The sequence below is a fragment of the Hordeum vulgare genome, chromosome 5H (assembly GCF_904849725.1).
Source record: "Hordeum vulgare subsp. vulgare chromosome 5H, MorexV3_pseudomolecules_assembly, whole genome shotgun sequence".
In the NCBI taxonomy this organism is placed as follows: Eukaryota; Viridiplantae; Streptophyta; class Magnoliopsida; order Poales; family Poaceae; genus Hordeum; species Hordeum vulgare.
This window is the reverse complement of record NC_058522.1, coordinates 570,440,209-570,459,216: the sequence shown is the minus strand read 5'-3', so window position 1 is coordinate 570,459,216 and position 19,008 is coordinate 570,440,209. Positions and strand designations below refer to the sequence as shown.

Sequence of the window (19,008 nt, the reverse complement as noted above, 5' to 3'; positions counted from 1 at the left end):
GTCCGCTACATTCAGATCCGTGTGCACTTTGCATATATTCACGTCCTCTCCCTCGACGTAGTCGCGGATGAGGTTGAAGCGTCGTTTGATGTGTCTGGTCTTCTTGTGAAACCGTGGTTCCTTTGCTAAGGCAATGGCACCAGTGTTGTCATAGAACAAGGTTATTGGATTCAGTGCGCTTGGCACCACTCCAAGATCCGTCATGAACTACTTCATCCAGACACCCTCCTTAGCCGCCTCCGAGGCAGCCATGTACTCCGCTTCATATGCAGAATCTGCTACGACGCTTTGCTTGGAACTGCACCAGCTTACTGCACCCCCATTAAGAATAAATACGTATCCGGTTTGCGACTTAGAGTCGTCCGGATCTGTGTCAAAGCTTGCATCGACGTAACCTTTTACAACGAGCTCTTCGTCACCTCCATACACGAGAAACATCTCCTTAGTCCTTTTCAGGTACTTTAGGATATTCTTGACCGCTGTCCAGTGATCCACTCCTGGATTACTCTGGAACCTACCTGCCATACTTATGGCCAGGCTAACATCCAGTCTAGTGCACAGCATCACATACATGATAGAACCTATGGCTAAAGCATAGGGGACGGAGCGCATATGCTCTCTATCTTCATCAGTTGCTGGGCACTGAGTCTTACTCAATCTCGTACCTTGTAGAATTGGCAAGAACCCTTTCTTGGACTGTTCCATTTTGAACCTCTTCAAAACTTTATCAAGGTATGTGCTTTGTGAAAGTCCTATCAGGCGTTTTGATCTATCCCTATAGATCTTAATGCCCAGAATGTAAGCAGCTTCTCCTAGGTCCTTCATAGAGAAACTTTTATTCAAGTAATCCTTTATGCTCTCTAAAAACTCTACGTTGTTTCCAATCAGTAATATGTCATCCACATATAATATTAGAAACGCCACAGAGCTCCGACTCACTTTCTTGTAAATACAAGATTCTCCAACCACTTGTATAAACCCAAATGCTTTGATCACCTCATCAAAGCGTTTGTTCCAACTCCGAGATGCTTGCACCAGTCCATAAATGGATCGCTGGAGCTTGCACACCTTGTTAGCATTCTTAGGATCGACAAAACCTTCGGGTTGTATCATATACAACTCTTCCTTAAGGAAACCGTTAAGGAACGCCGTTTTGACATCCATCTGCCAGATTTCATAATCGAAAAATGTAGCTATTGCTAACATGATTCTGACGGACTTAAGCATCGCTACGGGTGAGAAAGTCTCATCGTAGTCAACTCCTTGAACTTGTGAAAAACCCTTTGCCACAAGTCGAGCTTTATAAACGGTCACATTACCGTCAGCGTCCGTCTTCCTCTTAAAGATCCATTTGTTCTGAATGGCCTTGCGGCCCTCAGGCAGTACCTCCAAAGTCCACACTTTGTTCTCATACATGGATCCTATCTCGGACTTCATGGCTTCCAGCCATTTGTTGGAATCTGGGCCCACCATTGCCTCTTCATAATTCGCAGGTTCATTGTTGTCTAACAACATGATTGATAAGACGGGATTACCGTACCACTCTGGAGCAGCACGTGGTCTCGTCGACCTGCGTGGTTCGACAAAAACTTGAACTGGAGTTTCATGATCATCATCATTAACTTCCTCCTCAACCGGCGTCGCAATGACAGAGGTTTCCCCTTGCCCTGCGCCACCATCCAGAGGGATGAGAGGTTCGACAACCTCATCAAGTTCTATCTTCCTCCCACTCAATTCTCTCGAGAGAAACTCCTTCTCGAGAAAAGCTCCGTTTTTAGCAACAAACACTTTGCCCTCGGATTTGAGATAGAAGGTGTACCCAATTGTCTCTTTTGGGTAACCTATGAAGATGCACTTTTCCGCTTTGGGTTCCAGCTTTTCAGGCTGAAGCTTTTTGACATAAGCATCACATCTCCAAACTTTAAGAAACGACAACTTTGGCCTTTTGCCATACCACGGTTCGTATGGTGTCGTCTCAACGGATTTTGATGGTGCCCTATTTAAAGTGAATGCAGCTGTTTCTAATGCATAGCCCCAAAATGATAACGGCAAATCAGTAAGAGACATCATAGATCGCACCATCTCTAATAGAGTACGATTACGACGTTCGGACACACCATTATGCTGTGGTGTTCCAGGCGGTGTTAACTGTGAAACAATTCCACATTGTCTTAAGTGAGCACCAAACTCGAAACTCAGATATTCACCCCCACGATCAGACCGTAGGAACTTGATCTTCTTGTTACGATGATTTTCCACTTCACTCTGAAATTGCTTGAACTTTTCAAATGTTTCAGACTTGTGCTTCATCAAGTAGACATAACCATATCTACTTAAATCGTCAGTGAAGGTGAGAAAATAACGATATCCGCCGCGTGCCTCCACGCTCATCGGACCACACACATCGGTATGTATGATTTCCAACAAGTCACTTGCACGCTCCATTGTTCCTGAGAACGGAGTCTTAGTCATCTTGCCCATGAGGCATGGTTCGCACGTGTCAAGTGAATCAAAGTCAAGTGACTCCAAAAGTCCATCAGCATGGAGTTTCTTCATGCGCTTTACACCAATATGACCTAAGCGGCAGTGCCACAAAAATATGGCGCTATCATTGTTAACTCTAACTCTTTTGGTCTCAATGTTATGTATATGCGTATCGTTATCAAGATTCAATATGAACAATCCTCTCACATTCGGTGCATGACCATAAAAGATGTTACTCATAGAAATAGAACAACCATTATTCTCTGACTTAAAAGAGTAACCGTCTCGCAATAAACAAGATCCAGATATAATGTTCATGCTCAACGCAGGCACCAAATAACAATGATTTAAGTTCATCACTAATCCTGACGGTAACTGAAGTGACACTGTGCCGACGGCGATTGCATCAACCTTGGAACCATTTCCTATGCGCATCGTCACTTCATCTTTCGCCAGCCTTCGCCTATTCCGCAGTTCCTGTTTCGAGTTGCAAATATGAGCAACAGAACCGGTATCGAATACCCAGGCACTACTACAAGAGCCGGTTAAGTACACATCAATAACATGTATATCAAATATACCTGATTTTTCTTTGCCCGCCTTCTTATCTGCCAGATACTTGGGGCAATTGCGCTTCCAGTGACCCATACCCTTGCAATAGTAACACTCCGTTTCCGGCTTAGGTCCAGCTTTGGGTTTCTTCGTCGGATTGGCAACAGGCTTGCCGCTCTTCTTCGAATTGCCCTTCTTGCCTTTGCCGTTTCTCTTGAAACTAGTGGTCTTATTCACCATCAACACTTGATGCTCTTTACGGAGTTCAGACTCTGCGACTTTCAGCATCGCAAACAACTCGCCGGGAGACTTGTTCATCCCTTGCATGTTGTAGTTCAACACAAAGCCTTTATAGCTTGGTGGCAGCGATTGAAGGATTCTGTCAGTGATAGCTTCTTGCGGGAGTTCAATCCCCAGCTCAGCTAGACGGTTTGAGTACCCAGACATTTTGAGCACATGTTCACTGACAGATGAGTTTTCCTCCATCTTGCAAGCATAGAATTTATCGGAGGTCTCATACCTCTCGATCCGGGCGTTCTTCTGAAAGATAAACTCCAACTCCTGGAACATCTCAAATGCTCCATGACGCTCAAAGCGACGTTGAAGTCCCGGTTCTAAGCCATACAAGACTGCACATTGAACTATTGAGTAGTCCTCCTTACGTGCTAACCAAGCGTTCTTAACATCCTGATCAGCCGTAGCGGGTGGTTCATCTCCTAACGCAGCATTAAGGACATAATCCTTCTTCCCAGCTTGTAAGATAGCTTAAGATTACGAGCCCAGTCTACAAAGTTGCTTCCATCATCTTTCAACTTAGCTTTCTCTAGGAACGTATTGAAATTCAGGATGACTGTCGCGTGAGCCATGATCTACAACACAAATATATTCAAAGTGGACTTAGACTATGTTCAAGATAATTAGAGTTTAACTTAATCAAATTATTCGCTAAACTCCCACTCAAAAAGTACATCTCTCTAGTCATTTGAGTGGTTCATGATCCACTTACACTAGCTCAAGTCCGATCATCACGTGAGTTGAGTATAGTTTCAGTGGTAAGCATCCCTATGCTAATCATATCATATATATGATTCATGATCGACCTTTCGGTCTCATGTGTTCCGAGGCCATGTCTGCACATGCTAGGCTCGTCAAGCTTAACCCGAGTGTTCCGCGTGCGCAACTGTTTTGCACCCGTTGTATGTGAACGTTGAGTCTATCACACCCGATCATCACGTGGTGTCTCGAAACGACGAACTGTAGCAAATGTGCACAGTCGGGGAGAACACAATTTCGTATTGAAATTTTAGTGAGAGATCACCTCATAATGCTACCGTCGTTCTAAGCAAAATAAGGTGCATAAAAGGATTAACATCACATGCAATTCATAAGTGACATGATATGGCCATCATCACGTGCTTCTTGATCTCCATCACCAAAGCACCGGCACGATCTTCTTGTCACCGGCGCCACACCATGATCTCCATCAACGTGTTGCCATCGGGGTTGTCGTGCTACTCATGCTATTACTACTAAAGCTACATCCTAGCAAAATAGTAAACGCATCTGCAAGCACACACGTTAGTATAAAGACAACCCTATGGCTCCTGCCGGTTGCCGTACCATCGACGTGCAAGTCGATATTTCTATTACAACATGATCATCTCATACATCCAATATATCACATCACATCATTGGCCATATCACATCACAAGCATACCCTGCAAAAACAAGTTAGACGTCCTCTAATTTTGTTGTTGCATGTTTTACGTGGTGACCATGGGTATCTAGTAGGATCGCATCTTACTTACGCAAACACCACAACGGAGATATATGAGTTGCTATTTAACCTCATCCAAGGACCTCCTCGGTCAAATCCGATTCAACTAAAGTTGGAGAAACCGACACTTGCCAGTCATCTTTGAGCAACGGAGTTACTCGTAACGATGAAACCAGTCTCTCGTAAACGTACGAGTAATGTCGGTCCAAGCCGCTTCAATCCAACAATACCGTGGAATCAAGAAAAGACTAAGGAGGGCAGCAAAACGCACATCACCGCCCACAAAAACTTTTGTGTTCTACTCGAGAAGACATCTACGCATGAACCTAGCTCATGATGTCACTATTGGGGAACGTCGCATGGGAAACAAAAAATTTCCTACGCGCACGAAGACCTATCATGGTGATGTCCATCTACGAGAGGGGATGAGTGATCTACGTACCCTTGTAGATCGTACAGCAGAAGCGTTAGTGAACGCGGTTGATGTAGTGGAACGTCCTCACGTCCCTCGATCCACCCCGCGAACAATCCCGCGACCAGTCCCACGATCTAGTACCAAACGGACGGCACCTCCGCGTTCAGCACACGTACAGCTCGACGATGATCTCGGCCTTCTTGATCCAGCAAGAGAGACGGAGAGGTAGAAGAGTTCTCCGGCAGCGTGACGGCGCTCCAGAGGTTGGTGATGGCCTTGTCTCAGCAGGGCTCCGCCCGAGCTCCGCAGAAACGCGATCTAGAGGAAAAACCGTGCAGGTATGTGGTCGGGCTGCCGTGGAAAAGTCGTCTCAAATCAGCCCTAAAACCTCCGTATATATAGGTGGGAGGGAGGGGACCTTGCCTTGGGGCTCAAGGAGCCCAAGGGGGTCGGCCGAGTCCAAGGGGGGAGGACTCCCCCCCCCAAACCGAGTTGGACTTGGTTTGGTGGGAGGGAGTCCCCCTTCCTTCCCACCTCCTCCCTTTTTTTTTCTTTTCTCTTGATTTTCTCTTCTTGGCGCATAGAGCCCTTTTGGGCTGTCCCACCAGCCCACTAAGGGCTGGTGTGCCACCCTCAAGGCCTATGGGCTTCCCCGGGGTGGGTTGCCCCCCCCCCCCCCCGGTGAACTCCCGGAACCCATTCGTCATTCCCGGTACATTCCCGGTAACTCCGAAAACCTTCCGGTAATCAAATGAGGTCATCCTATAAATCAATCTTCGTTTCCGGACTATTCCGGAAACCCTCGTGACGTCTGTGATCTCATCCGGGACTCCGAACAACATTCGGTAACCAACCATATAACTCAAATACGCATAAAACAACGTCGAACCTTAAGTTTGCAGACCCTGCGGGTTCGAGAACTATGTAGACATGACCCGAGAGACTCCTCGGTCAATATCCAATAGCGGGACCTAGATGCCCATATTGGATCCTACATATTCTACGAAGATCTTATCGTTTGAACCTCAGTGCCAAGGATTCATATAATCCCGTATGTCATTCCCTTTGTCCTTCGGTATGTTACTTGCCCGAGATTCGATCGTCAGTATCCGTATACCTATTTCAATCTCGTTTACCGGCAAGTCTCTTTACTCGTTCCGTAATACAAGATCCCGCAACTTACACTAAGTTACATTGCTTGCAAGGCTTGTGTGTGATGTTGTATTACCGAGTGGGCCCCGAGATACCTCTCCGTTCATACGGAGTGACAAATCCCAGTCTTGATCCATACTAACTCAACTAACACCTTCGGAGATACCTGTAGAGCATCTTTATAGTCACCCAGTTACGTTGCGACGTTTGATACACACAAAGCATTCCTCCGGTGTCAGTGAGTTATATGATCTCATGGTCATAGGAATAAATACTTGACACGCAGAAAACAGTAGCAACAAAATGACACGATCAACATGCTATGTCTATTAGTTTGGGTCTAGTCCATCACGTGATTCTCCTAATGACGTGATCCAGTTATCAAGCAACAACACCTTGTTCATAATCAGAAGACACTGACTATCTTTGATCAACTGGCTAGCCAACTAGAGGCTTGCTAGGGACGGTGTTTTGTCTATGTATCCACACATGTAAATGAGTCTTCATTCAATACAATTATAGCATGGATAATAAACGATTATCTTGATACAGGAATTATAATAATAACTATATTTATTATTGCCTCTAGGGCATAATTCCAACACAAAGCTGCTTGGCGTTGATCCTCCAGAGCTGGCGGTATCCATCTCCGTCGTGGTAAGTGACTGGCGTTACACCCACTGGAGGAGACGCTCCTCCTCGTCGAACATTGGCATCACGCAATGGCGTCGAGCGGACTGCACAGCCACAACAGACCCTACCCATCTCCCTTGCCCTCTGCCTCTTGCGGCAGGTGCCTCCGACACCGTAGTCCGCATCCGCGGCGCCAAAGTCTGCATTTGCGACACCTGTCAAGCGGGCACTAGAACCCACCGCTGCCCGCGCGGAGTAGAGCCGGAGGTGGAGGAGGTCATAGGACGGACGGAGCAGATTGGGCAGGCCTTGCAGATCCACTCGCAGGGCAGGAAGGGCCCGCGTTAGCGTTGTGGCGACTGGCTACATGAGGCGTCGCACCGGACCCGGAGCGACCGCCTGTATCGACCCGCGAGCACTCGAGCGTGATACGGAGCGCCAACTCCTCGCCGTCTATGGAGCTGTTGTCGAATTGGCTGACGATGAAAGCATTCGAGTAAGGGGGAGCCAAGGAGCGGAGTAAAATGAGTTAGGGTTTGCTCTGGAGGGGGATTTTGTGGTGTCAGGTGGGACAGCTGTTAGCCGGGCTGACATGGCGGACGCACCCGAACCGCCTCATATCCGCCCTATATTTGGGCTGGATATGAGGGGTGTTGGTCAGTCCGGATGTTTGTCCGTAGTTTAAGAGCTCCGCTTGGGTCGGTTTTTTGTGACCGGTCAGTGACCGAACGACCTAACCAAGCGTTTGAGACGGATATGAAGGGTCCGATTTATTTAATCCTGCGCCTATGAAAGGTTGTACATAGCCTTATTTATCCCCCCCCCCCCCCCCACACACACACAATTTTGACCAGGGTGTGCCCCAGCTGCTCTGCAGAATGTCCGTAAGCTGACGGCTGCCAAAAATTCATGGACAAGGACAAAAGGCATTTTAGGAAGAGACCGACGATGGCACATTCAAGGACGACGAAGCGCTGACTATTGAGAGCTCGACAAACTGATGGTTGCCGAAACATTCATGGACAAGGGCAAAAGACGTTATATGAAGAGATCGACGATCATGCGTTCGAGGACGATCAAGCGCTGACTACTGAGAGCTGGATTGTGCTTTCAAGGAGGACGGTGACGACCGAACACAATCGGAAGCAATGCCACACATACGTAATCTTACGTTCAGATTTTATGTGGAAATTGTTAATTGGGTCAGGATTAGCAGCTGGGGCAGACCCGATTAAAATCGGGGGAGGTTAATTAAGCCTATGTAGCACTTTTCGTAGGACTAGGATTATTGGACAATCCGTCACACACGGTCCCTCTCCAATATTTTTTGGACGCGTATAGCGAGCGGCCGACCGGTCGTTAGTGCTCCAAAGCAGCCTTCTTCTTTTATTAGTAAGCTCGTGTCCCATCAAACAAATCAGAAAGATTTCGTTATACTCGCTACGAAAAGCTTCATGCAACGTGTTTTGAAAAAAAGATTAAAAAACATCCATAAGGCATGTGTGAACGTATTTAATTAGGAGTTTAGCTTATTTCAAAATGTCATAACTTTTGAATGGAATATCGAAATTAAGATCCGCTTTAACCGTAGGATTCCTCGCGACGTCCTCTTCGAAACTAGATCTCATATGGGTCTGTTTCGACGAACTTTTTTGTATGCAATGTACCCACCTTTTTGTGCAACTGTATAGTCATCGATGTGTAACTCTTAACCGTGGATGTGCAACTTTCTCCCTATTCGTGGACGTGCAGTTTTCACATATGCAAACATACGGGAATGCATTTCATTCGGGTTTTTATTTTTTTCTAAAAGAAATTCATAACTCTTGAGTAAAACATCAAACCTAAAATCCGTTTTCATCGTTCGAACACACTGAGTGCTTTTTAAAACTAGATCCCGCATGGGTATGTTTCAGTGAAAAAAATTATGCAATTTAATCCCAGTTTGGTGCAATTGACTAGCAACCGATGTGCAACTTTTCCCTTACAAATAGACGTGCAATTTTCACTGATGGCACCTTCACCCCAAACTATCCATGACAGTGAGTTGTGCAACTTCGTTTGTTGGTTCGGCCAACTGCCTAGTAGTTGATGTGCAACTTTTTCCTTGCCCCTGGATTTGCAGTTTTTAAGTTTGTTGTCTCGATCAACTGACTAGCAGTGGATTTGCAACTTCGGATGCTAGCATGGCCAACTTCCAAACGGTAATGTGCAACTTTCCCCCGTACCCTCATTATTGTGTAGTTTTCCTCGCTCGCACCTCATCCAAACCACCCCTCCTAGATGTCTAATTTTAGTGCTTTGTTTATATATAACTTTTCACTATCCTCATGAATATGCAGTTCCCATCATTCAACTACCCCTGACAATGATATGTGCAACTTCGTCTGTTACCGTGGTTAACTCGTAGCAGAATATGTGCAACTCCATATGTTGCACCTGCCAACTGAAACTACACATTTACATGTGGACGGAGGAGTTGCACATTGAGCCATAGGAAGTTGGCTAAAACAAAAGACAAAGTTGCACAAATCACGGATAGGGTAGGTGGACAGAGTGTGCCTAAAGTGAAAAACTACACATTCACGAGTTGGGAGGAGGGTTGCATATTGACCACCAGGAAGTTGGTCGGGGAGTAAACTAATTGCACATCACAATATGTTGGTTATCATGGGTTGCTAGATTGCAACATCATAAAAATTGAATCATGTAGCTTTAAAATTGGTTTTGAGATAAGTTACACCATGTGGTATTAAAGTTGCACCATGTAGTAACATAGTTGCACCGTATAGCATAAAAGTTGGCATAAAAAATGTTTCGTCGAAATATACCTAATAGTCAACTACTAGTCAGTTGGCTGAAACAAGGGACTAAATTACACATATCACTGGTAGGGTAGGGGGCAGGATGTGCCAACAGTGAAAACAACACATCCACAAGTACTAGGTAGAGATAAATCATCCATTTTCTTCACTAAAGGATACCCAGATACAGTTCGAAGTGATGTTAAAGGGTATCTTCAGGTGCCTAATGAGTCCTTAAGCGATAGGTACTTGGGGCTGCCGACGGATGTGGGGCACTCGAAGATGGGTACCTTCAAGTATTTGAGTGACCGCGTGTGGGAAAAAGTAAAAGGCTGGATGAGTAAATGTTTATGGGCAGGAGGCAAGGATGTTCTCATCAAGTCAGTGGCACATGCTATCCCAGTGTACTCGATGTCCTGCTTCAAATTGCCAAGAGGTTTATGTGATCATATCAAATCCATTATTCGGAAGTTCTGGTGGGGTTGCAAACAAGGTGAGCGAACCAGATTGGGTCGCATGGGACGTGATGACACGGCCAAAATACCTTGGTGGACTCGGGTTTAGGGATATGGAGCTTTTCAATTTGGCACTGCTAGCTAGGCAAGTGTGGAGGATTCTGGAGGAACCAACGGCTTTGAGTGCTCGAATTCTAAAGGCCTCATATTTTCCGAACTCAACAATTCTTGAAGCGAAGATTGGATCAAGGTCGTCATAGATTTGGCGAGCTCTAGTGGAGGGAAGAGATGTGCTCAGCCAGGGGTTGATTAGGCGGATTGGCAATGGACAAACAACATAGATATGGGGACAGAATTGGATCCCAAAGGAGACATCGCTCAGGCCAATAACTTCCCTCGTTGAAAATCCTGCACGGTTAGTTGCTGAATTACTATCTCCGGGTTTGCCAGCTTGGAACGAAGAGTTGGTTCGGTCAGTTTTCCTCCCAGTGGACGCCGAGGCAATTTTGAAAATCCCAGTGTGCACCCGAAACATGGTTGATTTCTGGGCTTGGGCACCGGAAAAACATGGAAGATTCACGGTTCGTTCAGCTTATAAATTTTTGGTAACAACTAAACCGGAGAGGGAAGAGTTTCTTCAGGGGCGTTCAGGCCCTTCGGTTCCTAAGGAAGGGCAGGAGTCATGGACGATGCTTTGAAAAACTGCAGTTCCATCAAAAGTCAGAGTTTTCTTATGGAGGCTTGCTCGGCACTCATTACCCACTACGGATGTGTTGCAGCACCGGAACATGGCAGAGCAGAGTGCATGTCCCTTGTGCGGATGTGAGGACTCTTGGCGCCACGCCCTCTTGTCATGCACCATGTCAAGATGCATCTGGGCCTTATCTGAAGAATCTTTGGTGGCTAAAATGGCAGAGAACATGGATCCTAGTGCTAGGAACTAGATCTTTGACAAGAAGGAGTCGTTATCACATGCAAGTTTCACTCGTATGGTGGTCATGCTTTGGTCGACTTGGTATGCTCGACGAAAGGCTATATATAAGGAATTTTTCAGAGTCCACGACAAACTATCTCCTTTGTCAACACTTTTCTGGGAGAGTTGGGGTAATTAGCGCTGACAGCGCCTGCAATACCAAATGTTAGGGCATCTTCGCCCGGACCTCAACAGTGGATCGCCATCTTCGCCCGGACCTCAACAGTGGATCGCCACGCCGGCTGGACTGATGAAAGTTAATGTCGATGGAGCAGTCTCAACGAACAGGCAGGGGGGAGCTGCAACTGCTGTATGGTCACCCGTTCTTGTCTGCGCATATGTGTAGCCTGTTGCTAGAGCCAATGGCGTATGTCCCAAGGAAAATGAACATGGTGGCCTCATCTGCGATAATGTTTTTCTTCTAGCTACATCGATTAAATCAGGATTCGAAATTTCACCATATGATGGACGCAATCACTCTGTTCGTTGAATATTTTCATGCCATCTCATAACTTTTTGGACGCCCATTCTAACTCGGACAAGAGTCGATGGCACCGACATCATCATCGTCTTCAACATAATTCATCAAAGCATAGCCATAATTACTGCGTTTCTGTTACTGCAATCCTCACTTACTCGGTCATTCGGACTCTTTGTCCTGGCAGTTCAAGACCACACGCAAACCGTCCAAAGCAACAGCAAAGACACCACCCACATGATCATGTTCAGTTGTTCCAACGCCTGGTCTCTAGGTAGGACGTAGGAGCGCTATTCGCTAGCATGACAGACAGCAATGCACATGTAGCCAACAAGACAGACCCTACAGCCCTAGGAAGGGGCATTGGCTCCTCGCGTGCTCGGGGACCAGCTTCATTGCAATCTCCATTGGAAGCCCCTTCAGCTCTGATGAACGCAACAGACGAAACCGTAAGAAAATCGGTGATGATCGGTCGATGTTGGTGTAATGTGGCCGACCGATGTGTGTCGTGTGCTTACCGTGAGGCTTGAAGTTGAAGAGGGGAGGTAGGAACCGGCCGTTGGGGAGGCGTGTGTTTGGGTCCCGGAGCTCGTCGAAGAACGGATGGATCAGGGCGTCCAGCTGCATGAACATCAAAATGTGGTGTTAGAGATTCAGACACTTGAAACCGTGTTCTGATGTGTGGAAACTGCAGGGTACAAATGCGCTCACAGCTGAGGACCGAAGGTGCGGTGAGTACTGAAGAAGCCTGGAGACCAGGTCCACTGCTTCAGGCGGCATTCGCTTGTGGAATACCTGCAGTTAGGTGAAAACTGTCATATATCAGCACCAAAATTTTACCATACAATAACTTGCAAGCACCAAAGTTCCATTCAGAGAGCCGTACCTTATGCCATGGATGGGCCTTGATTTGGGGAAACTTGAATTCTGTGTAGTTCGGGTTCATACATTTGATTTCTTCCCTTGTAGGTGTGCCCAGAATCTGCAACAACCATTGCAAACTTGAGAATGAATGGCACACAACAGTACGAATAGATGGTAACATTAAGCAGTGGAATCACCTTGATAATTTCAACAAGTTGATCAACTCCACTTTCACCAGGAAACAGAGGCTGTTAATCAGACCAGATATAAATGTGAGATTCATGATTTCTCCTTGACCAAGATTATTTTTATTCAGTGTTTCTTAATAAGAAAATAATTAGGACTGCTGATTTTCAAGTTCACCTGTCCTGTCAGAAGTTCAGCAAGAACACATCCAGCAGACCAGATGTCGATTGCTGTTGTGTACTCAGTAGCACCAAAAATAAGCTCTGGTGCCCTATAGTACCTAGAGCAGATGTATGATATATTGGGTTCGCCTTTCACCTGTAGAAGAATGTAAAATGCTAAACAGCATATCCTAAGCTCAAACACAACAATATCACGAAGGCTCAATACAACAGTATCAAGGATGGTCAAGGTAAATACCAGAACTTTTGCACTTCCAAAATCACAGATCTTCAGCTGATGAGTGTGTGGGTTAACCTGGTAAAAAGAAGAAAATTTGTGAATCCAGAGGGAGGCATGAGAAGCTGGTGATGTACATTGCAAATAATGGCTCAGATACATCGAGGTGCCTAAGACGTTCGATTGTGATCAAGCAATGGCAGTTTCCTGAGAAAAATGCATTCTCTTGGAAAAAACTGCCCCCCCCCCCCTATAACTAAATTTGCCAGGCAACTCGTTTGTAATTGCCATCCGGCCCAGCGAACGTTCACCAGATATTCCCGTCCATCGTCTAATGGTTGCATGCTTAGAAATTAAGATGGTAAGAAGTTTTTTGTGTTTTAGAACTAATCCTGAACTTTCAAATGAACGATAAACAGCATCATAAATGAAATCACAGTGACTAGTTAACTACTGTTAAGAGCAGTATGGGATTAGTCAATATAGGGCAACACAGATGTACTAGACATTGATCTTTGGTACTACCTAGCCTACAAAAACATCTTATATTTTGGTGCGAAGGTAATATTGGGCAACTAGAGGGGAATGGGGAAGTCCAAACACCAACTACCTTTGTGCAGAAGATGGAATAAATTATACCCTATATGGAACCACTCAAAAAGAAGTTCACAGACAGGAAATGATGTCTTCAACTTACCAGAAGATTCTGTGGTTTTATGTCCCTGTGGCAAACACCAACAGTGCGATGGATATAAGCCAGTGCCCTACAAATCTGTCAAATTAAATAGATAAGGAAATAAGGAAATTATGCAAAGTAACTGGGCTGGAGTCTGGAGAACTTATATTTTAAATAAGGGTATTCATATATGTTTTTAGAGAAGCAAAACCAGGTCCACTTGAGTTTGACATATTGGAAGCGCAATTACTAAAATAGGAACTTCTCAATCAGGATGGATAAAAAATTTGCATACAAAAGCAGTAGGCAGTATCCCGCCCTTTTTTTTGTCAAGTTCAGTAGTTCACCAAGTAAGCCAAACAATGCAAAATAGGATCGATAATCTGAAAGACTGAGACACTAAACTACTCCCTCCATTCCTAATTACCCATCACCTAAGATTCAGCACACATACCAAGGAAAATAAATTACAGTGCATGCATTGGTTTGGGCCGCTTTGCTCTCCAATCAAAGTATACATGCGGCGCATGCATTGGTTCAGATTTTAACCAGCTGGGTAACATGGGAAAAATGAAAAGAAGTAACACGCTGGGTATAAAGGAACAGAGGGAGTGTATCAAAAGTAGTTTAATACAGAAGCTATTTGCTTGCCAATAGTATGTCCAATTCAATACAGAAGTTATTAGCTTGTCGAGTTGCATCAGTAAGGCAGCACCACACATCAAGCTAAAGGAAACCTAGCACTGGAGTTAATGGTTACCTGATAAGAATATAGTTTCACATATATCAGTGGCATGCGTTGGTTCATCTTGTTGTAGTGTCTGATGACACGGTGGACTGTCTCAGGAACATACTCAAGCACAAGATTCAGAAAGAGTTCATCCTTTTCAGTGGTTGAGAAGAAGCAGTGTTTCAGAGAGACGACATTTGGATGGTCAAGTAGACGCATCATTTGCAACTCACGGTTCTTGTATCTCTTATCCTGAAGGACCTTCTTGATAGCTACTGTCTCACTTGTCTCCAAACATTTTGCCTGCCAAGCCAGAAGTAAAGTTGTGTGTTATACAAAGAAAGTCAAGAAGCAGCAGTTCTAAATGCCCTTGCAAACATACCTGGAACACAACACCAAATGATCCTTGACCAATGACACGTTCAGCCATGTAACTTATTGTCTGCCATTCACAAAAATTGAATGCAAGTATCAGAAGCTTTAGACACCTTAAGTCAAGTAAGCAATATTTAAGCTGCATCTCTACCTGCTTCCTTTGGCCATCTCTGCCTCCGATAGTTGTGACTATAATATGACCAGCTTCTGTTCCATTCCCATTGATGATTGTTGCCTCTACTTCCTGCGACAATGAACAAATTAGATCGAGTCTAAATTTCCAGCAAATCCGACTTAACACTGTAAACAGAAAGACCATAACAATGTATGATCATACCTTTTCATCACTTATCCTCATATTACTAATTTCATCCGGCAATCTATCTACTTCACTACTACCACCAGCATCTCTCAGCCCAGATGCCGGTGCGACACCAAATGAGGTCATTGAGCTGACTTGGAATTATGACTCTGAAACTTTCAGAGCACTGAACATGTTATTACCTGCAAGACCAAAGCAGCAGAAGTAAGGAACTTAAGTCAGGTATTGCAAATCTGTCAGCGGAAGCCCTATGAATCAGAGGTGTGCATATCTGACATGAAAGGCGGTAGATCTCTAACCACCAGGAGTGCGATCTAACTAGCAGCAGAAGAAAAGCAAGGTTGCCGATGCGCAACAAAAAACACTTCAGTGAATGGTTGTATAATGGCATGTAGATACTAGCAGGGTAATTCACGGACCAAGAAAACTTCATCTGGAGTGGCATAAACACACACAGCTACTTCTGCATATAAATAACTAAGAACAAAGTAACACAACAAACAATCTGGCGGCACAGTTACAGATTTCAGCTGAAATCGTACATGTGCAGCAAACAAAATGAAATAGTGCAATGCAACGCTGGGCTGAATGGTGGACAACAACAAAATTACTAGATCAGAACTAACAAAACAAAAATAATCCACAGCTTAGACCAAAGAATCCGAACGAACACTAAGTGTTCATCGACAACATCTGAATACACAGCACCTGCACAAAGATTATCAGGACCAGTTCCCAGGTTCCACAGCCCAGGAGAATTAGCTGCTTCGTGAGTTTCCCCAAATCAAGAAACAGCAAGGAGCAACAGAGGATGATGCAGTAATCGAAAAACCTGTTTTTTCCCCTCATGTAGAAACGCAACAAAGCAAGATCGGCACTGTATATATATACTAAGCACAACTGATGGTAACTCCTTTGGTCATTGACTACGCCCCGGTCTAATTTCAGCGTTACCTCCCCCGTTTCCAAAATCCAAAAGAGCAAGCGGAAGGGAGAACAGACGTTTCCCTATCGGACTGGGAAACCGAAACGAGTACAGAGAACTGGAGATGTGGTGGTACGCACGCGCGAGCTATATGTGCGTTTGCAACAGGTTTAGGCGGTAAAAATGGGAGCTTCAACTGAGCGCCCCACGGCGCGGGCCCAGGGACCTCAATGCCGCTCGGCCGCAGCGATCGCGCCTCTCCCGCAACGGAGACCCGCCGACGGACCGACTCTAGGCGAAATTGGAGCGCCGATCCCCCCGCGGATCTGGCGGCCCCTGGCGGATTCCAGCGGCGGAGAGGCCTGGTTTGGGGGCGCGTACAGTACGTACCGGGTTGGTGCGGCGGCGAGGCGGTCCGGCGGGCGGCGGGACCATAGGGGGCTGCGGCGGGCGTGGGCGCGGGCGGATCGGAGGGCCTGGTCCGCAGCTGTCTCCACTGGAGTGCGCTCCACTCCAGTCCAGTCCAGTCCAGTCGCAGCGGGTGCGGGGGGCGCGTCGCTGTGGTGTGGTGGTCGGCGTGGGCCGGTGGGGTGGGGTGGGGAGAAGACACGGGGAAAAGGGAATGGAGTTCCCAAAATAGCCTTCGGATGGCCAGAGCTGGGCGTCGGATGGCCGGTCAGGTGCATGGATCGGTCGTCTGGCCAGCCCTCGGATTGGGCAACTTGTGGGCCCTTTTTTATTATTATTGAAAGTTACCGCATTTTCATCTATATCTTTTTTTGTGTGTGTCTTAAACGATGGTGCGTGTTTTTGATTTTTTGGCCTATCCTGAAGTTGATAGTAATTGCCGACGATGCTACCCATAACTCAGAAAAATACCCCTTCATTTTCGATTGTTTCGTTGCATGCAACATTTCGTCTAGAAAAAATAGTGAAAGACTCGAACCATGATCGCGTTGAAGGAGCTCACATGCACGAACCAATTCATCTAGCCAACATTGCTAAAGGAATAAAGTATGATACCCTTTTGTTGGTTAAGCAAGTTTTCTCAAAAAAAAAAACTTAAAAGCCATATATTGATCTTATAAATTTTTCACTCATGAGGGGACTCTCGTCTTCCCTCCCCATAGCGCGCCCAGGGACCCAATGCCGCTCCACAGCAGCGATCACGTCTCTACCCCACAGGAGACCCACCGGCGGACCAACCATAGGAGAAATTCGAGCCCTCCCACCCCCCCCCGTCGCGCGGATTCCAGCGGCAGAGAGGCCTAGTTCGAGGCGCGTACATACCGGGTTGTTGTGGTGGTGAGACGCTCGGGGAGAAGACATGGGGAAAATGAAATGGAGTTTCGAAAATAGCATTCTCATGGCAAGAGCTCATCGTCGGCTGACCGGTGAGGTGCATGGATTGGTTGCGCGACCACTACAAAATCCCGTCTATTTTGCGATGTTTCACTTGTGACACTTAAAAACATTTTTTATCATGGGAAATGTCCTGGAGACGTTTTCCGACCATCACCCCCACAATCACTGAAGAGCCATTATCAAAAATAAGATATTGACGATACCACTTCCTGTGTCACGCATGATCATGTCTTAGGTGATGAACCCAAAATTGGCAATGATGACCATTTTTGGTGACGCCCTAGAATGTCAGCTATGATAGGCCAATATGTTGTCTAAGATTGTTTTTTATGACGATAATCGGTCACTAGTGATCGGTTCGCGGGTTTGACCGATCAATGATTCTCACAAATGGGGCCCACAATTACTGACGTGGTTGCTTTCATGTGGGTCTGCCCTAGGTTGTATCGCCGAGGGTCCCATCACTAATAAGTCGACGTCAGCTTTGACCGGTCAATCCTATTGACATATGAGCCGAGAAGATGCTGACATGGTTGCTTACATGTGGGGCCATACATTGTTATTTCTGTGTTGATGTCTTATTGGATTGGTCATCCACTCTGACATGTGGATCTAATTTAATGCTGACATGGATGTTGTCAAGCGGGTCCATACATGGGTGACGTGTCTTCTTACATGTGGGGCTATACACTAGTGACGACGCCCATAACCTTCGCAGTTTTTAGACGCAGTCAATTTGTTTTATGTTGCAAAATTGGCAGGCATATTTGATACAAAATTGTAATGTTTGACAATTTTAATAAATTTGAATTTGAGTGCAAAATGAGATCTCTTTGCTTTTATTAAACCGCAAACTTAAGAATTGTCAAAGAGACTGTGTGAGACATTACAATAACCAACCATGGTATAGAGTCAAGTTTTTCCTTTTGCTCTTGTAGGCAAGTGTTGATATATTGAATACGTTTATGCTCATCTAATTTGCCCAAATTTAGATTGTCAATATTATCATGTTGCTCTGGCATGTCATTCTTGACACCTTCAAAGCATATTTTTTATTGTTCTCAAAGGGTAAAGTTGACAAATTCAAGTTTATGACGTGCATGTGGTAGGAGATACTTCACAAGTTCACGTTCTTGTTGCTGCTTTGCCAGGGTCTTCGTCACGGCTTCAGGTTCTAGCTCCTACCATGCCAGGGCCTTCTTCATAGCATCTAGTTTTGGAAATATGCCCTAAAGGCAATAATGAAGTGGTTATTATTATATTTCCTTGTTCATGATAATTGTTTATCATCCATGCTATAGTTGTATTGATTGGAAACTCAACTACATGTGTGGATACATAGACAACGCAATGACCCTAATAAGCCTCTACTAGACTAGCTCGTTGATCAAAGATGGTTAAGGTTTCCTAGCCATAGACATAAGTTGTCATTTGATAACGAGA

General features: G+C 45.5%; 1 protein-coding gene across 1 annotated transcript; it reads right to left on the bottom strand.

Annotated features, from left to right (window-relative positions):
• Positions 1 to 11,808: 11,808 nt before the first annotated feature.
• On the bottom strand, positions 11,809 to 16,782 carry LOC123394911 (shaggy-related protein kinase alpha). The gene is made up of 13 exons (XM_045089796.1): positions 16,591 to 16,782; positions 15,291 to 15,457; positions 15,105 to 15,197; positions 14,961 to 15,020; positions 14,609 to 14,881; positions 13,870 to 13,944; positions 13,194 to 13,250; positions 12,951 to 13,091; positions 12,785 to 12,835; positions 12,610 to 12,705; positions 12,435 to 12,518; positions 12,242 to 12,344; positions 11,809 to 12,148 (listed from the first exon to the last, which is right to left on the bottom strand). The coding sequence occupies exons 2-13, from the start codon at positions 15,399 to 15,401 to the stop codon at positions 12,066 to 12,068; spliced, it is 1,227 nt and encodes a 408-aa protein (XP_044945731.1). The 5' UTR covers positions 15,402 to 15,457; positions 16,591 to 16,782; the 3' UTR covers positions 11,809 to 12,065.
• Between the last annotated feature and the right edge of the window lie 2,226 nt (positions 16,783 to 19,008).